General features: G+C 45.9%; 1 protein-coding gene across 1 annotated transcript in view; it reads right to left on the bottom strand.

Annotated features, from left to right (window-relative positions):
• Positions 1-20,085, bottom strand: part of LOC115194961 (sushi, von Willebrand factor type A, EGF and pentraxin domain-containing protein 1) — a 162,527-nt gene that overhangs the window by 38,228 nt on the left and 104,214 nt on the right. The window contains exons 22-35 of the mRNA XM_029754865.1: positions 19,807-19,895; positions 15,606-15,702; positions 14,903-15,016; positions 13,434-13,547; positions 11,484-11,685; positions 11,056-11,213; positions 9,586-9,784; positions 9,236-9,411; positions 8,870-8,994; positions 2,995-3,118; positions 2,677-2,847; positions 2,164-2,337; positions 1,877-1,996; positions 1,414-1,590 (exon numbers count right to left, since the gene is read on the bottom strand). Of these exons, the coding sequence (XP_029610725.1) occupies positions 1,414-1,590; positions 1,877-1,996; positions 2,164-2,337; positions 2,677-2,847; positions 2,995-3,118; positions 8,870-8,994; positions 9,236-9,411; positions 9,586-9,784; positions 11,056-11,213; positions 11,484-11,685; positions 13,434-13,547; positions 14,903-15,016; positions 15,606-15,702; positions 19,807-19,895 (2,040 nt within the window). The remainder of the gene's footprint in view (positions 1-1,413; positions 1,591-1,876; positions 1,997-2,163; positions 2,338-2,676; positions 2,848-2,994; positions 3,119-8,869; positions 8,995-9,235; positions 9,412-9,585; positions 9,785-11,055; positions 11,214-11,483; positions 11,686-13,433; positions 13,548-14,902; positions 15,017-15,605; positions 15,703-19,806; positions 19,896-20,085) is intronic.

The following is a 20,085-nucleotide window of genomic DNA, read 5'->3' as shown; positions in this document are numbered from 1 at the left end:
TGGGTAAGGGATAGATCCAGAGCTTGTGTGGGTTAGGGTTACATCCAGTGGCCAGCGGCCCGGTCCAGAGGGCTTTCAGCCGGCCCTGCCAACGGTGCAATAGAAAGATTCTGTTTCAACAGTTCAGGGTAGACAAAGAGCCAGCTGCACAGAACATAATCACCCATTACACACACACACACACACACACACACACACACACACACACACACACACACACACACACACACACACACACACACACACACACACACACACGCCGAGGGAGTCAAGGCCGAGGGAATCAATTTATAACATTTTTGACATGCGTTTTTCTGGATTTTTGTTGTTGTTATTCTGTCCCTCACTGTTCAAATAAACCTACCATTAAAATTATAGACTGATATTTTCTTTGTCAGTGGCCAAACATACAAATCAGCAGGGGATCAAATACTTTTTTCCCTCACTGTATATGCCAGTTGATTTTGAGAAAGAGAGAGACATAGAGAGAGAGAAAGAGAGAGAGAGACAGAGAGGCAGAGAGAGAAACAGAGCGAGAGAGAGAGAGAGAGCGAGCGTGAGAGAGAGTGAGACAGCGAGAGAGAGAGAGAGAGAGAGAGAGACAGAAAGAGAAAGAGAGAGAGAGAGTAGGAGTGTTCAGGATAAAAACAAACAGTTAGCATTTGTTGCTCGTTACCCAACATCAAGCCTCCATTATAACCGCTTTGACTGAAGGCTTTGGTTAGGCAGATCTGAGAGCTATGAAGGCTTGATGGGCATAATCAGGATAATTGTATTATTTATACAGTTGTCTAAGTACCTCATGGATAAGAGGGTAGTGCCCTGTACTAGATTACTCAAATGCAGATGGACTGTCATGAAACTGGGTATTTCTGGAAACATTAACATATCGTACATAACAATGCTGGATCTCTACTGATAGTGACAACAAAGCATTATGTGAAAACAAGATTATTTTTGAGATGATATATAAACCCAAACAGAACACTTGAATAGGGCATGCCATATATTATGATATCTTTATTTAACTAGGCAAGTCAGGTAAGAACAAATTCTTATTTTCAATGACAGCCTAGGAACAGTGCCTTGTTCAGGAGCAGAACAACAGATGTGTACCTTGTCAGCTCAGGGATTCGAACTTGCAACCTTTCGATTACTAGTCCAATGCTCTAACCACTAGGCTACCCTGCCACCCCAATTACGTTTAATAATATTATTAGTATTATGAATATATCATTATTATTATTATGCTTACATCATGATTATCATTATTGTGATTATATTATTATGTTTATATCATGACTTTCATTATCATTATTATTATTATGATAATAATGATTATTATATCATGATTATCATTATCATTATTACTACAACATATATTACATATAACCATGTTGATGTCCTCTATACCTCTGCAGTATGGGAAAACACCATTCCAGCTTCCTGTCTCCAGGCATTGGACCTGAGGTGAACCAATCAGCTCGTAGCCTTCCTCGCAGGTGAACACGACCTCACTTCCCATGAGGAAGTTAATACCGTCCTTATAGCCGAACTCTGGAGCCCCCGGGTTCTCACACTTCACTGGTTCTAGATTGATAACAGAAATACAGAGAAAAAAGGTTTGATACTGTAGCTACTGCACCTTGAAGTGCCAGCAGATATGAATGGATTAAAACATTTGGCAGAGGTGAACTGTAGATGTTTGATGATGATGAAGCAATAAGGCACGAGAGGCATAGTGATACAGTACTGTAGCTAAGAGGTTTTGAAACTTGTCCTATAACTAGGAAGAATGTAATTTTCCTGACCACATGAACTGACCGGGGGAAAAGGTTTGGCTCAGGTGGTATGGTCCAGGCCTAGAGAATGTTACCTGTGCAGTTCTTCCCGTCTCCGCTGTAGGGGTGGATACAGGTGCAGGTGTAGGAGCCGTCTGTGTTCTGACAGCTGGAGTGTTCATCACAGTCTGAGCCCAGTGCACACTCATCCACATCTGTATGGACACACGCATGTCGTTATACTGCGCTGTTTGAAAACATTGTATTCATGGACATACACTCTAAATACGGTAGATATACATGAATTGTATGATGCAAATAGTGTAAGTATGACACCGTTTATGCCATTTATATTCATCCACTGTCTCAGTTTCAGTCTTACCCAGGCAGGCGGGCGGGTTGCCTCCCCACTTCCCACTGTTGGTACAGTGGACCTTGGCGTCCCCCAGCAGGTAGAACCCTGGGTTACACTGGTACACCACAGAGCTGCCTGCATGGTAGTCGGCACCCTGGAACAGACCATGCTCCAGGGGCCAAGGAGAACCACACTTCACTCCTATACAGGTAGATATACACAGGTTACAATGTAAATGTCTGGTTATAAATGGAGAAAGTATTACCTCATCTGATACTCCTATAGATAGACAGTACACAGGCTATGCTTATGGATATAGATGACTCAAATGTAACCTCTGTTTTGTGTGTGTGTGTGTGTGTGTGTGTGTGTGTGTGTGTGTGTGTGTGTGTGTGTGTGTGTGTGTGTGTGTGTGTGTGTGTGTGTGTGTGTGTGTGTGTGTGTGTGAGTATGTTTGTGTGTGTCTGTCTCTATGTTTATACGTGGATGTGTGTGTGTACAGTGTAAGTGTCTGTGCATGTGTAACTAATGGTCCCTCACGTTCACAGCGGGGCAGAGCGTGGCTCCACTCTCCCTTGTTGTGACACTGCAGCAGCGGCTCCCCCACCAGGTAGAAGCCGGGAGCACAGGACAGCTGCGTCTGAGACCCGGGACTGACCGCTGGACTGGACGCACGCAGGTGAGGCACTGCATTCTCTAGCTGGGGGCAGTCTGACAAACACAAATGTCATGAAGTAGAAGAATGGAGTGGGTTAATGTTTTCCTACACACTGATTTAAAATCTGTTTTGTGCCCCCTCCGCCTATGGTTAAGGTTAGGACTTGGCCAGTGTAAGCTGATCCTATATTTGTCCCTCACCAGCACAGAAGATGCAGTTGGGGTTAGTCTTCACTCTCCCCACCACCCCATTGAGGAAGTCAGGCCAGGCCAGGACGTTGCCTCTGATGTTTTTCCCTGGGCAGGTGCTGGCTAGAATCTTGATCTACGGAGAAATTTGGAGGTTACTTCATGGGACAGAGGTACAGAAAATGATTGGTGGTTCACACACATACAGTTGAAGTCGGAGGTTTACATACACCTTAGCCAAATACATTTAAACTCAGTTTTTCACAATTCCTGACGTTTAATCCTAGTAAAAATTCCCTGTCATAGGTCAGTTAGGATCACCACTTTATTTTAAGAATGTGAAATGTCAGAATAATAGTAGAGAGAATGATTTATTTCAGTTTTTATTTCTTTCATCACATTCCCAGTGGGTCAGAAGTTTACATACACTCAATTAGCATTTGGTAGCATTGCCTTTAAATTGTTTAACTTGGATCAAACGTTTCAGGTAGCCTTCCACAAGCTTCCCACAATAAGTTGGGTGAATTTTGGCCCATTCCTCCTGACAGAGCTGGTGTAACTGAGTCAGGTTTGTAGGCCTCCTTGCTCGCACACACTTTTTCAGTTCTGCCCACAAATATTCTGTAGGATTGAGGTCAGGGCTTCGTGATGGCCACTCCAATACCTTGACTTTGTTGTCCTTAAGCCATTTTGCCACAACTTTGGAAGTATGCTTGGGGTCATTGTCCAATTGGAAGACCCATTTGCAACCAAGCTTTAACTTCCTGACTGATGTCTTGAGATGTTGCTCAATATATCCACATAATTTTCCCTTCCTCATGATGCCATCTATTTTGTGAAGTGCACCAGTCCCACCTGCAGCACAGCACCCCCACAACATGATTCTGCCACCCCCGTGCTTCGCGGTTGGGATGGTGTTCTTCGGCTTGCAAGCCTCCCCCTTTTTCCTCCAAACATAAAAATGGTCATTATGGCCAAACAGTTCTATTTTTGTTTCATCAGACCAGAGGACATTTCTCCAAAAAGTATGATCTTGGTCCCCATGTGCAGTTGCATATTGTCTGGCTTTTTTAAGACGGTTTTGGAGCAGTGGCTTGCCGAGCGGCCTTTCAGGTTATGTCGACATAGGACTCATTTTACTGTGGATATAGATACTTTTGTACTTGTTTCCTCCAGCATCTTCACAAGGTCCTTTGCTGTTGTTCTGGGACTGATTTGCACTTTTTGCACCAAAGTATGTTCATCTCTAGGAGACAGAACACGTCTCCTTCCTGAGAGGTATGACGGCTGCGTGGTTCCATGCTGTTTATACTTGCGTACTATTGTTTGTACAGATGTTTGTCCAGCCATTGCATAATGTTCTGGAGTTTTCCAAGCTGTTTAAAATCACAGTCAACTTAGTGTATGTACACTTCTGACCCACTGGAATTGTGATACAGTGAATTATAAGTGAAATAATCCGTCTGTAAACAATTGTTGGAAAAGTTACTTGTGTCATGCACAAAGTAGATGTCCTAACCGACTTGCCAAAACTATAGTTTGTTAACAAGAAATTTGTGGAGTGGTTAAAAAAATGAGTTTTAATGACTCCAACCTATGTAAACTTCCGACTTCAACTGTACAAGTATATTAGACAGAACTTTTTTCATGTTTTTTAAAGCAGGCAGCATTAAAGATACACAGACGTTGACATTTTTTGCCACAGAAGTATCCACACATGCTAGTTCAGGGGTCTCCAACAGGTCGATAGTGAGCTACCAGTAGCTTACATCCCGCCATGAGTTTTTGCCAAACAATTTTGAACGTATATGTATTTGTCACATATTCCACCGCAAACTGGATCCCATCTGGACAAGAGGAATACCTATGTAAGAATGCTGCTCATTGACTACAGCTCAGCTTTCAACACCATAGTACCCTCCAAGCTCATCATCAAGCTGGAGGCCCTGGGTCTCAACCCCGCCCTGTGCAATTGGGTCCTAGAGTTTCTGACGGGCAACCTTCAGGTGGTGAAGGTAGGAAACAACATCTCCACTTCGCTGACCCTCAACACTGGGGCCCCACAAGGGTGCGTGCTCAGCCCCCTCCTGTACTCCCTGTTCACCCACGACTGCATGGTCATGCATGCCACCAACTCAATGATCAAGTTTACAGACGACACAACAATAGTGGGCTTGATTACCAACATCGACGAGACAGCCTACAGGGAAGAGGTGAAGGAACTCGGAGTGTGGTGTCAGGAAAACAACCTCTCACTCAATGTCAACAAAACAAAAGAGATGATCGTGGACTTCAGGAAACAGCAGAGGGAGCACCCCACCCCGCTCATCCATATATTTATATGTACATATTCTCATTCACCCATTTAGATTTGTGTGTATTAGGTAGTTGTTGGGGAATTGTTAGATTACTTGTTAGATATTACTGCACTGTCGGAACTAGAAGCAAAAGCATTCTGCTACACTCGCATTAACATCTGCTAACCATGTGTATGTGACCAATAAAATTTGATTGGATGTGATTTTGACTGTCATAAACAAATCTTACAAGTATCAGACACTGCAAGCTCCCAGCTTCTATCTGACCAATACAACACTGACATGATCCCACCCCTGGTTAGCCACTATTGGATTAAAAAGCCAAACCTAACACAATATCTGCCAATTAATTTCCAGCAATATTGCCCCTGTCTGTGTGGTTTACCATTGTCTATCACTCTGTGTGAAGCCAGTTGATGTGATAACCCTCTTGTGGGTTGACAGAAATACTTTTCCTGACAACCTTTTTCCATGACAACCTTCTCAATTAAATGTTAACCAAAGTAGGCTTACCTGGCAGAAACATATCATCAGTAAGTATATCATTTGTATCTATTATTTGTTCTTTTCAAACTTTGCCATGAAAAGAGCAGCAGCAGTACAGAACCATCATAAGACCCGCACATCAAAGGTCCAGACGTGCAACTAAAGGGGAATTACACACAAAAATATTTGGGGGGTTTGTTTTCTTCCGGACCTAAAAAAAACATCTTCTGATGTGATGTATCCCTTTCCTGCTGTCAAATGACCTAGTGGCCTCATTGGTGGAATGTTATTAATATTTTTCCTATGTCACGTCCTGACCAGCAGATGGAGCTATTGTATTAGTTTTGGGGTCAGGACGTGGCAGTTTTGTGTGTGAATGTTTGTTGGTGATTGGGATTTCCAATTGAAGGCAGGTGTGTTGAGTTGCCTTTGATTGGAAGTCCTATATAGGTGTGTGTGTTTTTCTTTGGGGTTGTGGGTAGTTGTTTTTGCACTGCGTTTGTAGAGCCTGTAAAACTGTTGCTGTCGTGATCTTTATTGTTTTGTCAAGTGGATGCTTTACTCCTTTTTTTGGTAATTAAAATATGAGTATCCACATACCCGCTGCGCCTTGGTCTTCTCTCCATGACAACTTATGTGACAGAACTACCCACCACCAAAGGACCAAGCAGCGGAAGAACGAGGAGGAAGGATGGACCTGGGAGGACAAGTTAAGGGAGCTAAGGGAACCCAAGAGGCAGCCCCAATCCTTTTTTGGGGGGGCACAAGGGCTGTTTGAAGGGGCAAGGATGGAGCCCCAGGCCAGCTCCCCGCACTAGCCCTGAGGTGCGTGTCTCCAGGCTGGCACATCCAGTACCAGCCCCACACATCAGGCGTCTAGTGCGTCAGCCCAGCCTCGCCAGTCAACAGTCACCAGAGCTGCTCGCCAGTCAACAGTCACCAGAGCTGCCCGCCAGTCAACAGTCACCAGAGCTGCCCGCCAGTCGAAGGTCACCAGAGCTGCCCACCAGTCGAAGATCACCAGAGCCGCCCGCCAGTCGAAAGTCACCAGAGCCGCCTGCTAGTCAGGAGCCGCCAGAGCCGCCCGCTAGTCAGGAGCCGCCAGAGCCGCCCGCTAGTCAGGAGATGCCAGAGCCGCCCGTCTGCCCGGAGCTGCCAGAGTGGCCCGACTGCCCGGAGCTGCCAGAGTGGCCCGACTGCCCGGAGCTGCCAGAGTGGCCCGACTGCCCGGAGCTGCCAGAGTGGCCCGACTGCCCGGAGCTGCCAGAGTGGCCCGACTGCCCGGAGCTGCCAGAGTGGCCCGACTGCCCGGAGCTGCCAGAGTGGCCCGACTGCCCGGAGCTGCCAGAGTGGCCCTCCTGTCCTCCGGCCCAGCCCGAGTGGCCCTCCTGTCCTCCGGCCCAGCCCGAGTGGCCCTCCTGTCCTCCGGCCCAGCCCGAGTGGCCCTCCTGTCCTCCGGCCCAGCCCGAGTCCGGCCCAGCCCGAGTGGCCCTCCTGTCCTCCGGCCCAGCCCGAGGGGCCCTCCTGTCCTCCGGCCCAGCCCGAGGGGCCCTCCTGTCCTCCGGCCCAGCCCGAGGGGCCCTCCTGTCCTCCGGCCCAGCCCGAGGGGCCCTCCTGTCCTCCGGCCCAGCCCGAGGGGCCCTCCTGTCCTCCGGCCCAGCCCGAGTGGCCCGTCTGCCCGGAGCAGCTATCGGCGCCACCGAAGTGGGCGACGCCGAGGGTGGAGCAAGGTCCACGTCCTGCACCTGAGCCACCTCCAGGATAGGTGGGTTGGGGAGGGAGGGTGTAGCACAGTGCCGTCATTGACGGCAGCCACCCTCTCTTCCCTCCCTTATTGTTTAGGGGTTATTGTTTAATGGGTTTTGTTGGGGATTTTTTTTGGGGGGTGTTTTCTGTTGGTAGGTGCATTAGCTGCACCTTGAGGGGGGGTACTGTCACGTCCTGACCAGCAGATGGAGCTATTGTATTAGTTTTGGGGTCAGGACGTGGCAGTTTTGTGTGTGTGAATGTTTGTTGGTGATTGGGACTTCCAATTGAAGGCAGGTGTGTTGAGTTGCCTTTGATTGGAAGTCCTATATAGGTGTGTGTGTTTTTCTTTGGGGTTGTGGGTAGTTGTTTTTGCACTGCGTTTGTAGAGCCTGTAAAACTGTTTCTGTCGTGATCTTTATTGTTTTGTCAAGTGGATGCTTTACTCCTTTTTTTGGTAATTGAAATATGAGTATCCACATACCCGCTGCGCCTTGGTCTTCTCTCCATGACAACTTCTGTGACATCCTAATTTCCTAATTAATAAACTTATTTTTTTTAAATATGCAAAAAATCTAGTGTTTCTATATTTCAGTCTTCTGTGATGTATATAAAGTGTAATATTGGGATACAAAGTCAAAATGGAATACATTTCAGCTCTATATCTGACATGGTACAGATGTCCTCTTTTTTTAAGCCCATAACCATGTGTGTGAAGCGAATACTTTTGTTTCAAAGAAAATTTGTTTAAGACTACCAAGAAACCCTCTGTGTGACCCTGATTTATCCCACTGCAGTAAAAGGTTAAGCATTGACGTGGACTCAGAACATTCCATTTTGTTCTTTCTCTATGAACAATTTTAAGAGTGAAAAATAAATCTGAGAACATAATTTGGGAAAATATATACCAGGTATATTGACAGAAAACATAGTGCACTACTTTCTCTTGTACACCAAGGACCTGGGGAAGAGTTGCAGGGGAGGAGAGGAGAATGTGCCTATTTAAAACCTAGAAGAAAATCAGTAGCTCGTGACATGTTTAATTTGAAAAAAGTAGCTCTCATGCTAGAAAAGTTGGAGAGCCAGTTGCTAGTTCATATACTGTAGTTATGTAGCCTGGACAACAGCATCTTTCTGCTTGAGACAACTCTTTTGTGTGTCAAGCATGATTATCATGACAATGAAAAACAAGTTCTATAACAGAAACAGATCTGGTAACCAAGCTTGAAGTTGTATTCAGATAGTGACACACCAGCTATGGTTCTCGTCTGTGAGTGTGTGTTTCAGGTTATAAAGCAGTAGGACAGTCTGAATGTGTGTGTGTCAGTGTGATTTACTTGTTGTGGGTCCAGAACTCTGTCCCAGATGTGGAGCTGGCTGAGGGACCCCACGAAGGACTCCACGGGGTTAAAACCCTCGCCCCTCTGGTCCTGGTCCTGGCCCAGCACCAATGCCCCTCCACCTGCAGGGCAGGGTCAAGGTTCAGAGGTTAACCACTAGTCTTTGAGTTCTATGAAATCTGCCTAAAAGATGTCAAAACCTCATTGCTATTACTTCATTAAGACGTGCAAAATAGCATCGTTCTACTTTTTGATACGCCACACTTTGCCACACTTAGATACTATTAAGCAGCAGACTATGAGGACTCAATGAGGTACTAAGATGATACAGCAGAATGAGCTTGGCTGAGGATAGCACAACACCTGGGATGGTGCTGCCCACTGACAGGCCTTTCCCTCCGTCTGAGGGGTTTCCGTTGATATAGACCCTCCAGTCACCGTCCCAGCTTCGCCATGACACCCCAATGTGGTGCCACTGACCCGTGTTAACCGCCGGACAATCTGTGATCCGCTCCTTACCATTGATGTATAGGACCCACCTGGGAAGGGGGAGGAGGGGGGGGGGGGGGGGGAGAGAGAGAGAGAGAATGAGAGAAAGCATTTTGTGTGGACTAGAATAACAACTACAGAAGTAAACAAATATCCGTCCTAGTCACTCTCCCTAGTGGCGCATGAAAATGTATGTTCCCCTGCATGTGTGTGTCAGTACTGACCCGTTGTAGTCTATGAGCAGGAAGGCGTTGTCACTTTCCTCCACGGCGTATGAGACGGGCGTGCCGTAGTTGGTGGTGTCTGATGACCTCATCCAGAACGTACACGTGATCTCCGTCAGCGCCGGCATCACCCCGTCCATCATTACATAACCATGGATCCCCGACACCTCGAAATCCAGGTTGAATGAGGTCGACATCTCTGAAGGGAAGAAAATGTTTAGGCCGGAAATGAGTGAAAAAACATTATTCTGAAAAAGTTTTAGGTGTAAATAGGAAGAGCAGTTTTCCAGGTCATTGAGGTTAGAAGGGCCAGAAACGATGTGTGTATGAAAATTGATTTTTAGGTAAAGGAGCAGTTGCTGATTCATATTAAATAGATATTGATCCAGGAAAAAGGACCAGACCAGTCCATTAGGCTGTGAAATCAAACTTTAAGAAAGCAATTTCCTTCGATTAGACAACCAGACGTTCGGCACCAATGCCTCCAATGAGTAGTGAAACCTCACATTTACTTTCCTTCTGCTTGTGCTCCTGACAAAGGATCCTTTCTGTTGAATCATTTCGGTAAGAAAAATAAACCACTCCTGGTTGAGCAACAGACTCGTTGGTTCCAGCAATAGCTTTTTATTTATTTCTACTTATTATTTTAATTACTTCAATTTGTACCAACATTTATACACTAATCCCCCTCTCTCTACCCCTCCTCCACTCATCCCCCTCTCTCTACCCCTCCTCCACTCATCCCCCTCTCTCTACCCCTCCTCCACTCATCCCTCTCTCTCTACCCCTCCTCCACTCATCCCCCTCTCTCTACCCCTCCTCCACTCATCCCCCTCTCTCTACCCCTCCTCCACTCATCCCCCTCTCTCTACCCCTCCTCTACTCATCCCCCTCTCTCTACCCCTCCTCCACTCATCCCCCTCTCTCTACCCCTCCTCCACTCATCCCCCTCTCTCTACCCCTCCTCCACTCATCCCCCTCTCTCTACTCCTCCTCCACTCATCCCCCTCTCTCTATCTCTCCTCCACTCATCCCCCTCTCTCTACTCCTCCTCCACTCATCCCCCTCTCTCTACTCCTCCTCCACTCATCCCCCTCTCTCTACCCCTCCTCCACTCATCCCCCTCTCTCTACCCCTCCTCCACTCATCCCCCTCTCTCTACTCCTCCTCCACTCATCCCCCTCTCTCTACCCCTCCTCCACTCATCCCCCTCGCTCTACCCCTCCTCCACTCATCCCCCTCTCTCTACTCCTCCTCCACTCATCCCCCTCTCTCTACTCCTCCTCCACTCATCCCCCTCTCTCTACCCCTCCTCCACTCATCCCCCTCTCTCTACTCCTACTCCACTCATCCCCCTCTCTCTACCCCTCCTCCACTCATCCCCCTATCTCTACTCCTCCTCCACTCATCCCCCTCTCTCTACCCCTCCTCCACTGATCCCCCTCTACTCCTCCTCCATGGCGTCTATACCTGTCTCACACCTGCTTCCGTTGAACCCGGGAGGGCAGCGGCAGGTGTAGGAGCCCGGTCCGTCTATACAGGTGGCCCCGTTGATACAGAGGTTAGCCTGACACTCATCAACATCCACCTGGCACAGCCTGCCGCGGAAGCCCTCCACACACTGACACCTGGATACAGAGAGAGAAGACTGTCATTTATAGTGTTCAGTGCACCTCATACACAATCATATTCTTTTAAGCCTTACAAATACAGAATAACTGACTGAAGTCCCACCCATATTTCACTAAAATCTCAAGTTTGAAAACAATTCAATACATATTTTCCACATAAATAAAACATAAATATGTAAAAGATGATATATAATAAAAAATAAATAGATAAAAGTACACCACTGCTTGGCTGGTTGACAGCGGTCGAATGTTGTTCCTTCTTGTTACCTGAAGTTGTTGACCGCGTCCTGACATGTCCCTCCATTCAGACAGGGGGCGCTGTTACACTCATCCACATTGACCTCACAGCTGTAACCAGAGTAGCCCGGGAGGCAGGTGCAGGAGTAACCCCCCATCAGGTCGTCACACACACCCCCGTTCAGACACGGACTGGACAGACACTCATCTATCTCCAGCTCACAACGAGAACCTATAAGACAGAAAGGAAAAGGATCAGATTTATTTCTTTGTTTATTTCTCAGGGACCATGCACAACATGCCATTGCATCGTGAATGTATGACACATTAGAGTGTCTAGTTTGAGAAACAGACGCCTCACAAGTCCTCAACTGGTAGCTAAATAGTACCCGCAAAACACCAGTCTCAACGCCAACAGTGAAGAGGCGACTCCGGGATGCAGGCCTTCTAGGCAGAGTTGCAAAGAAAAAGCCATATCTCAGACTGGCCAATAAAAAGAAAAGACTAAGATGGGCAAAAGAACACAGACACTGGACAGAGGAACTCTGCCTAGAAGGCCAGCATCCCGGAGTCGCCTCTTCACTGTTGACGTTGAGACTGGTGTTTTGCAGGTACTATTTAATGAAGCTGCCAGTTGAGGACTTGTGAGGTGTATGCCTCCCACTCCTCTTTTTATTCTGGTTAGAGCCCGTTTGCACTGTTCTGCGAAGGGAGTAGGACACAGCGTTGTACTAGACTTTCAGTTTCTTGGCAATTTCTCGCATGGAATAGCCTTAATTTCTCATAACAAGAATAGACTGACGAGTTTCAGAAGAAAAGTCTTTGTTTCTGGCTATTTTGAGCCTGTAATCGAACCTACAAATTCTGATGCTCCAGATACTCAACTAGTCTAAAGAAGGCCAGTTTTATTGCTTCTTTAATCAGAACAACAGTTTTCAGCAGTGCTAACATAATTGCAAAAAGGTTTTCTAATGATCAATTAGCCTTTTAAAATGATCAACTTGGATTAGCTAACACAACGTGCCATTGGAACACAGGAGTGATGGTTGCTGATAATGGGCCTCTGTACGCTTATATAGATATTCCCTTCAAAATCACCCATTTTTAGCAACAATATTCATTTACAACATTAACAATGTCTACACTGGATTTCGGATCAATTTGATGTTATTTTAACAGACAAAAAATGTGATTTTCCTTCAAAAACAAGGACATTTCTAAATGACCCCAAACTTTTGAACGGTAGTGTATATATATATAGAGAGAGAGACATAGATATAGATATACAAATATCTAATAATCCAAATATACAACAATAGACAATATAATGATAACGTTACATCAGAGTTTAAATGTCCCTTGGTCCTACAGTATGTGACATCTAAGAGTCAGAATGTCTTCATGTTCACATGACTGGTTTGCCTATAAGCTACATATAACAAATGGTACAGCACTCTCTCACACTGGTTGGCAGGGTGTTCCATAATCCAGCTGTCTGGACAAATTTGGTGGAACTAAACTGAGTGGAGCAGTCCCCTCTGGTTGAAGCTGTTGTCGTATTGTTGATCATAAGGCAAAATATCATGTTTTTCATCATAACACCTTATTGCGTGAGTACTGGAAAACTCAATGAATTGCATTGCTGGCATTGAATGTTTGCTGTATAAATTAAAGCATTTTTTTGTGGACGTTGCAATTGGTTTTGCAAGTTTTGCCTTTAGCAATACAATATTTTTATTTGGTATATTATGATAATTATAGGTTTGAATAAATAATTTGCCATGTGATAATTTTACAAATTTATCCTTCTGCAGTAGTTGCATAAAAGGTGGCATTGTGATTATTACAAATGCAAGGTTTAATTTAAGTGTTTAAGGAGCAGCCTCTGCAGTATATTCATGCAATGTTCATGCAATTATGAATACAGGTAACTGAAGTGCCCAAGGAGTCTGGTAGGGAGGCGAGGCAGAGTGATCCCACCTGTGAAGCCGTCAGCACAGCTGCAGGTGTACTGGTTGACCTCGTCCACACACACTCCCTCGTTCAGACAGGGGAAGGAGCTACACTCATTCACTTCTGCCTCGCACAGAGAACCTGGGACAGGACAGAGCACCAGCAGTCAGTCACATATACACACGTCTGCCATCAAATAGTACTAAATGCAGCCTTGTTGCCAGACAAAGGTGTTGGCAAAGCAGAAACAGATTCCAGCACCCAGGTTACTGGATGTCTGACAAATCCTCAAAGAAGATGTGTCTGTGTGGAGGACAGTAGACAGTCATGAGGTGGAGGACAGTGGACAGTCATGACATGGAGGACAGTGGACAGTATTGACTTGGAGGACAGTGAACAGTCATGACTTGGAGGACAGTCATTATGTGGAGGACAGTGGACAGTCATGACATGGAGTACAGCGGACAGTCATGACATGGAGGACAGTGGACAGTCATGACTTGGAGGACAGTGGACAGTCATGACTTGGAGGACAGTGGACAGTCATGACATGGAGGACAGTGGACAGTATTGACTTGGAGGACAGTGGACAGTATTGACTTGGAGGACAGTGGACAGTCATGACATGGAGGAGAGTGGACAGTATTGACTTGGAGGACAGTGGACAGTCATGACTTGGAGGACAGTCATTATGTGGAGGACAGTGGACAGTCATGACATGGAGGACAGTGGACAGTCATGACTTGGAGGACAGTCATTATGTGGAGGACAGTGGACAGTCATGACTTGGAGGACAGTGGACAGTCATTATGTGGAGGACAGTGGACAGTCATGACATGGAGGACAGTGGACAGTCATGACATGGAGGACAGTGGACAGTCTTGACGTGGAGGACAGTGGACAGTCATGACTTGGAGGACAGTGGACAGTCATGACGTGGAGAACAGTGGACAGTCATTATGTGGAGGACAGTGGACAGTCATGACATGGAGGACAGTGGACAGTCTTGACGTGGAGGACAGTGGAGAGTCATTATGTGGAGGACAGTGGACAGTCATGATGTGGAGGACAGTGGACAGTCATGACTTGGAGGACAGTGGACAGTCATGACATGGAGGACAGTGGACAGTCTTGACATGGAGGACAGTGGACAGTCATGACTTGGAGGACAGTGGACAGTCATGAAATGGAGGACAGTGGACAGTCATGACGTGGAGGACAGTGGACAGTCATGACGTGGAGGACAGTGGACAGTCATGACGTGGAGGACAGTGGACAGTCATAACGTGGAGGACAGTGGACAGTCATGATGTGGAGGACAGTGGACAGTCATGATGTGGAGGACAGTGGACAGTCATGACGTGGAGGACAGTGGACAGTCATGACATGGAGGACAGTGGACACTCATTATGTGGAGGACAGTGGACAGTCATGACATGGAGGACAGTGGACACTCATTATGTGGAGGACAGTGTGTAGTTGTGATGTCTCCATACCTACAAAGCCAGGTCTACACTGACAGAGGAAGTCTCCCATGCCGTCCTTACAGAGACCGTCATTCTGACAGGGTGCCGAGTCACACTCATCTATGTCACTCTCACACTTAGCCCCTGAGAGAGAAACACACTGTCACAGTCATATAAGACAACTAACCAATAAGGCCCGAGGGAATGTGATATATGGACACAGCCCTTAGCCGTGGTATATTGGCCATATATCACAAACCCCAGAGGTGCCTTATTGCTATTATAAACTGGTTACCAACATAATAAGAGCAGTAAAAATAAACGGTTGTCATACCCGTGGTATAAGGTGTGATATACCATGGCTGTCAGCCAATCAGCATTCAGTGCTCGAACCACCCAGTTTATAACTAATAATAACTTCTCATTGCTCTGATGATCATTGTTTGACTGAAAGCTTAAGTGCGTGTGTAACCGGTGTGAAATCGCTAGCTGGTTAGCAGTGTTTTAATCGGTGATGTTACTTGCTCTAAGACCTTAAAGTAGTTGTCTCCCTTGCTCTGCAAGGGCCTTGGCTTTCATGACGTCATAGGTAATGGTGCTTCGAGGGTGACTGTTGTTGATGTGTGCAGAGAGTCCCTGATTCATGCCCAGGTTGAGGCGAGGAGAGGGACGGAAGAACACTGTTACATGTGGAAGTTCTCTTTTCATTCCATTCATAACTGTTTTAGTTTACCTGTGAAACCAGGAAGACAGGTGCACACGTATCCCGCCCCCACCTCCTCACACGTGCCCCTGTTCTGACACGGATTCAGGAAACACTCATGGAACACCTGAGGAGACACAGGTACAGTCATGTGGTTGTGAGTTATGGTTATGAGTGGGATCACTTCAGGAGGAAGAGAGCATTTCATTCTCACATTCCGTACTCATCGTACTCATAAGCATTACTGAAAACAACTCATCATCCCCAGTGCACTCTAGTCTAAGATAACTTCTCTGGGGACCTTTGTTTAGTTCCCTGTAAGTTACCAGGACTTCATTGAGGACCATGGACCTTTTTGGATGTTTTAAGGACTTTCATTTTACTAGTCCTTAGGACACCACGTGATGACGTTGTTAGGATGTTCTTTGGACGTTGTGTCATGGTCCCCTGGAGGTTTTGTCTACCTCCCGGGTTGTCCCGGGATGTCCCCGAGGACGTTTTTAGCACGTTGTTGGTGTCATGGTCCCCCGAAGGTCCCCTGAACATTCTTGTGTCATGGTCCCCTGGACATTTTTGTCAGGTGATGGTCACAGGTGTCCCAAACCATTATAAGTAAAGTGATGAACGGTACGCTGTCCAGCTAAAATAGTATAAAAATCTTTGACATTATGATTACATTTGAGATGATTACTTAGTAGTGACTTTTCAATATGACCCCACCTGGGATTTCTGCTGCTGTACCACAAAGTCTGTAGCTTTCTCTGAAGTCTTCTACACATTCACAATTCAAATGTGCACTTAACAAAAGAGTGCCATCTCAAATCAATCAAATCTAATTTTATCTGTCACATGTGGTGAATACAACAGGTGTAGAATTTACTGTGAAATGCTTACTTACGATCCCAACAATGCAGTTTTAAGAAAATATATATGAAATAAACTAAAGTAAAAAAAAGAAACACAATAAAATAACAATAATGAAGCTATATACAAGGGGATACCGGTACCGAGTCAATGTGCGGGGGTACAGGTTAGTCGAGGTAATTGAGGTAATATGTACATGTAAAGTGCATTCCATATTTACATAACTTTTCAGACCATAGGTACTGAATGTGTAGAAGACAAATTTTCTATGAGCCTCGAAATTGACCTCAGGTGCATCCTGTTTACATTGATCCTCCTTGAGATGTTTCTACAACTTGAACGGAGTCCACCTGTGGTAAATTCAATTGATTGGACATGATTTGGAAAGGCACACATCTGTCTTTATAAGGCCCTACAGTTGACAGTGCATGTCAGAGCAAAATGCAAGGCATGAGGTCGAAGTAATTGTCAATAGAGCTCCGATACAGGATTGTGTTGAGGCACAGATCTGGGGAAGGGTAACAAAAAAGACCCTCAGACCATGAGAAACAAGATTCCCTGGTCTGATGAAACCAAGTTTGAACACTTTGGCCTGAATGCCAACTGCCACGTCTGGAGAAAACCAAAAGACTGCCACCATGGTGGTGGCAGCATCATACTGTGGGGATTTTTTTCAGCGGCATGGACTGGGAGACTAGTCAGGATTGAGGGAAAGGTAAACAGAGCAAAGAACAGAGATCCTTGATGAAAACCTGCTCCTGAGCACTTGGGACCTCAGACTGGAGTGAAGGTTCACCTTCCAACAGGACAATAACCCTTAGCACACAGCCAATACAACGGAGGAGTGGCTTCGGAACAAGTCTCTGAATGTCCTTGAGTGGCCCAGCCAGAGCCCAAACTTGAACCCGATCGAACATCTCTGGAGAGACCTGAAAATAGCTAAAAAGCGACGCTCCCCATCCAAACTGAGAGCTTGAGAGGATTTGCAGAGAAGAATGGGAGAAACTCCCAAAATACAGGTGTGCCAAGCTTGTAGCGTCAAACCCAAGAAGACTCAAGGCTGTAATCGCTGTCAAAGGTCCTTCAACAAAGTACTGAGTAAAGGATCTGAATACTTAAGTGATATTTCAGTTTTAAATTTTTTATACATTTGTACAATTTCTAAAAACCTGTTTTTTCTTGGTCCTTATGGGGCATTGTGTGTAGATTGATGAGCAAAAAAAATGATTTAATACATTTTAGAATAAGGCTGTAACGTAGCAAAATGTGGAAAAAGTCAAGGGGTCTGAATACTTTCTGAATGCACTGCAGATAGGGGCAAAGTGACTATGCATAGATAATACACAGCGAGTAGCAGCAGTATAATAAAAGGGGGGTCAATGCAAATAGTCTAGGTAGCCATTTGATTAATTCCAGCAGTCTTATGGCTTGGGGGAGAAGCTGTTAAGGAGCCTTTTGGACCTCGACTTGGGGCTCCGGTACTACTTGCCGTGCGGTAGCAGAGAGAACAGTCTATGACTTGGGTGGCTGGAGTTTTTGACAATTTTTAGTATAGAGGTCCTGGATGGCAGGAAGCTTGGCCCCAGTGCCTTACGGTCAGATGATGAGCAGTTGCCATACCAGGCGATGATACAACCGGTCAGTATACTCTCGATGGTGCAGCTGTAGAACTTTTTCAGGATCTGGGGACCCATGACAAATCTTTTCAGTCTCCTGAGGGGGAATAGTGGTTGTCATGCCCTCTTCATGACTGTCTTGGTGTGTTTGGACCATAATAGTTGGTGATGTGGACACCAAGGAACTTGAAGCTCTCAACCCGCACTGCTATTCACTCATTTATTTAATTTACTTATTTCAGCAGTTTGGGTTTTCAGTATAGTTGTCTAATGTTGGTGGGGCATATTATTCTGTTTTCATGTTACTCCGGAATTTCAGTGTATTTTAACAGAGCTGAGGTTTACTTTGAAGTGCAAAGTGTAGGAATAGGCCTGCATGTCACGACACCAACGGATGGTGGCGCCCCTCCTCGACCAGGCGGCGCTCGGCGGTCGTTATCGCCGGCCTACTAGCTGCCATCGATCCTTTTTGTTTCACTTTCTGTTGGTTAGGTCTAGGTAGGCACGCACCTGTTTTGGTTTAGTTATTAGTAGGGGGGGGTTATTTAGTCTAGCAAGGTATGTCTGTGTTTGTGCGTGATTATTTTCGTCAGGTTGTACGTCTGGGGAACAGGTGTTTTTTCCCTTCTGCCTGTGGGTTTTGTGGCAGTGTGTTTTGGGCTGCGTCCCTACGCTGTGTTCGGGCTGTTTACGGGTATTTGTTTTACCTTGCCCTGCCCTACCTGTTTTTGGCAAGTGTGGATTGTTTATTAAAAACGAGTGTTCACGGACTTGTGTCTCCTGCGCCTGACTTCAACCCTCCTGCTTCCTTGAGCATTCTGACACTACAGGTGAAATCCGTCAGGAGAGGACATGTTAAATAACATTGACTGTATGAATAAACATACACAATGTAATTATGTATGTTAAATATTTAAGTTCCAAAACACTGTTGAGGAAGAACTTGTTCCAACGATCAGACAGAGCTTGTTTTTAAGAGTTTATTCAAGCAACTGCAAGGAAGTTTACTCTCCTGAAATTTCCCGGGGAGGAACTTGATTATTTACATATCACACAGTCTTTATATACTTTATCTACACAGAGCTGTTTACCCCTCCAAGGGGGTGGCAAACTTACAAAAGAGATAAGGGGTCATTGGCTCCACTTCCTTAGAAAAATAATAAAAACAAGAACCAGTTCTAACAGCCTATGTGTCTAAGATAGGGGATGATTGATAAGACCTTTAGAGCCTAAACAGACAAGGGAAGATTTCAGCCTGGCTGGCTGTTAGTGTCTCAGAGATAAGGAGACAGGAATAAATCACTCCACTGTGTGGTACTGTATGTAAAGAGGTTACCGGACAGCTGTGGAAAACGATCAGTTGAATAGTGTTATTCAACTCAAGCATTTACACAGCATTAGACTTTGCTCCAACGATCCTAAAAGCACTTTTTGTGGGTGTCCCTAACATTGCCAAAAGACAAAGAGCTGTGACTGGATCAGTGGTTCACCAATCAGGGCCTTAGCAACAGTAACAAGGGGAGATGTGTAGTGTGGGTAAAAAATGTTTTGGAGGAGGAGAACATTTCTTTGCGACCATCAGGTGACGTCTCCGGGACAAACTGGGAATTAGACAAAAACCTCCAGGGGACCATGACACAATATCCTGACAACTTTAGGCGACCATTTTGTGACGTCCTAGTGACTCATTATTGTTTGCATGGTAACCCCTTGAGGTCTCTTGAGGACATGGGTCAGTCAGTCAGTCTCACCTGGCTGCTAGCCTGGTAGTCCTGGGATATCACCACCTCTGGGGCTGATGTCACACTCTCTTCCTTGGGCAGGAAACTAGAGCCAAAACCTGACAGAGGGGAGGGAGAGAGGGAGTGATGGAGGGGGAGTGAGAGGGGGAGACAGAGAGGAGGAGAGATAGATGGAGAGAGAGAGAGACAGAGAGAGAGAGGATGAGGAGAGAGAGACAGACAGAGAGAGAGGATGAGGAGAGAGAGAGAGAGAGAGAGAGAGAGAGAGAGAGAGAGAGAGAGAGAGAG

Source organism: Salmo trutta, chromosome 5, assembly GCF_901001165.1.
Source record: "Salmo trutta chromosome 5, fSalTru1.1, whole genome shotgun sequence".
NCBI classification, from domain to species: Eukaryota; Metazoa; Chordata; class Actinopteri; order Salmoniformes; family Salmonidae; genus Salmo; species Salmo trutta.
This window is presented reverse-complemented; position numbering and strand designations above follow the sequence as displayed.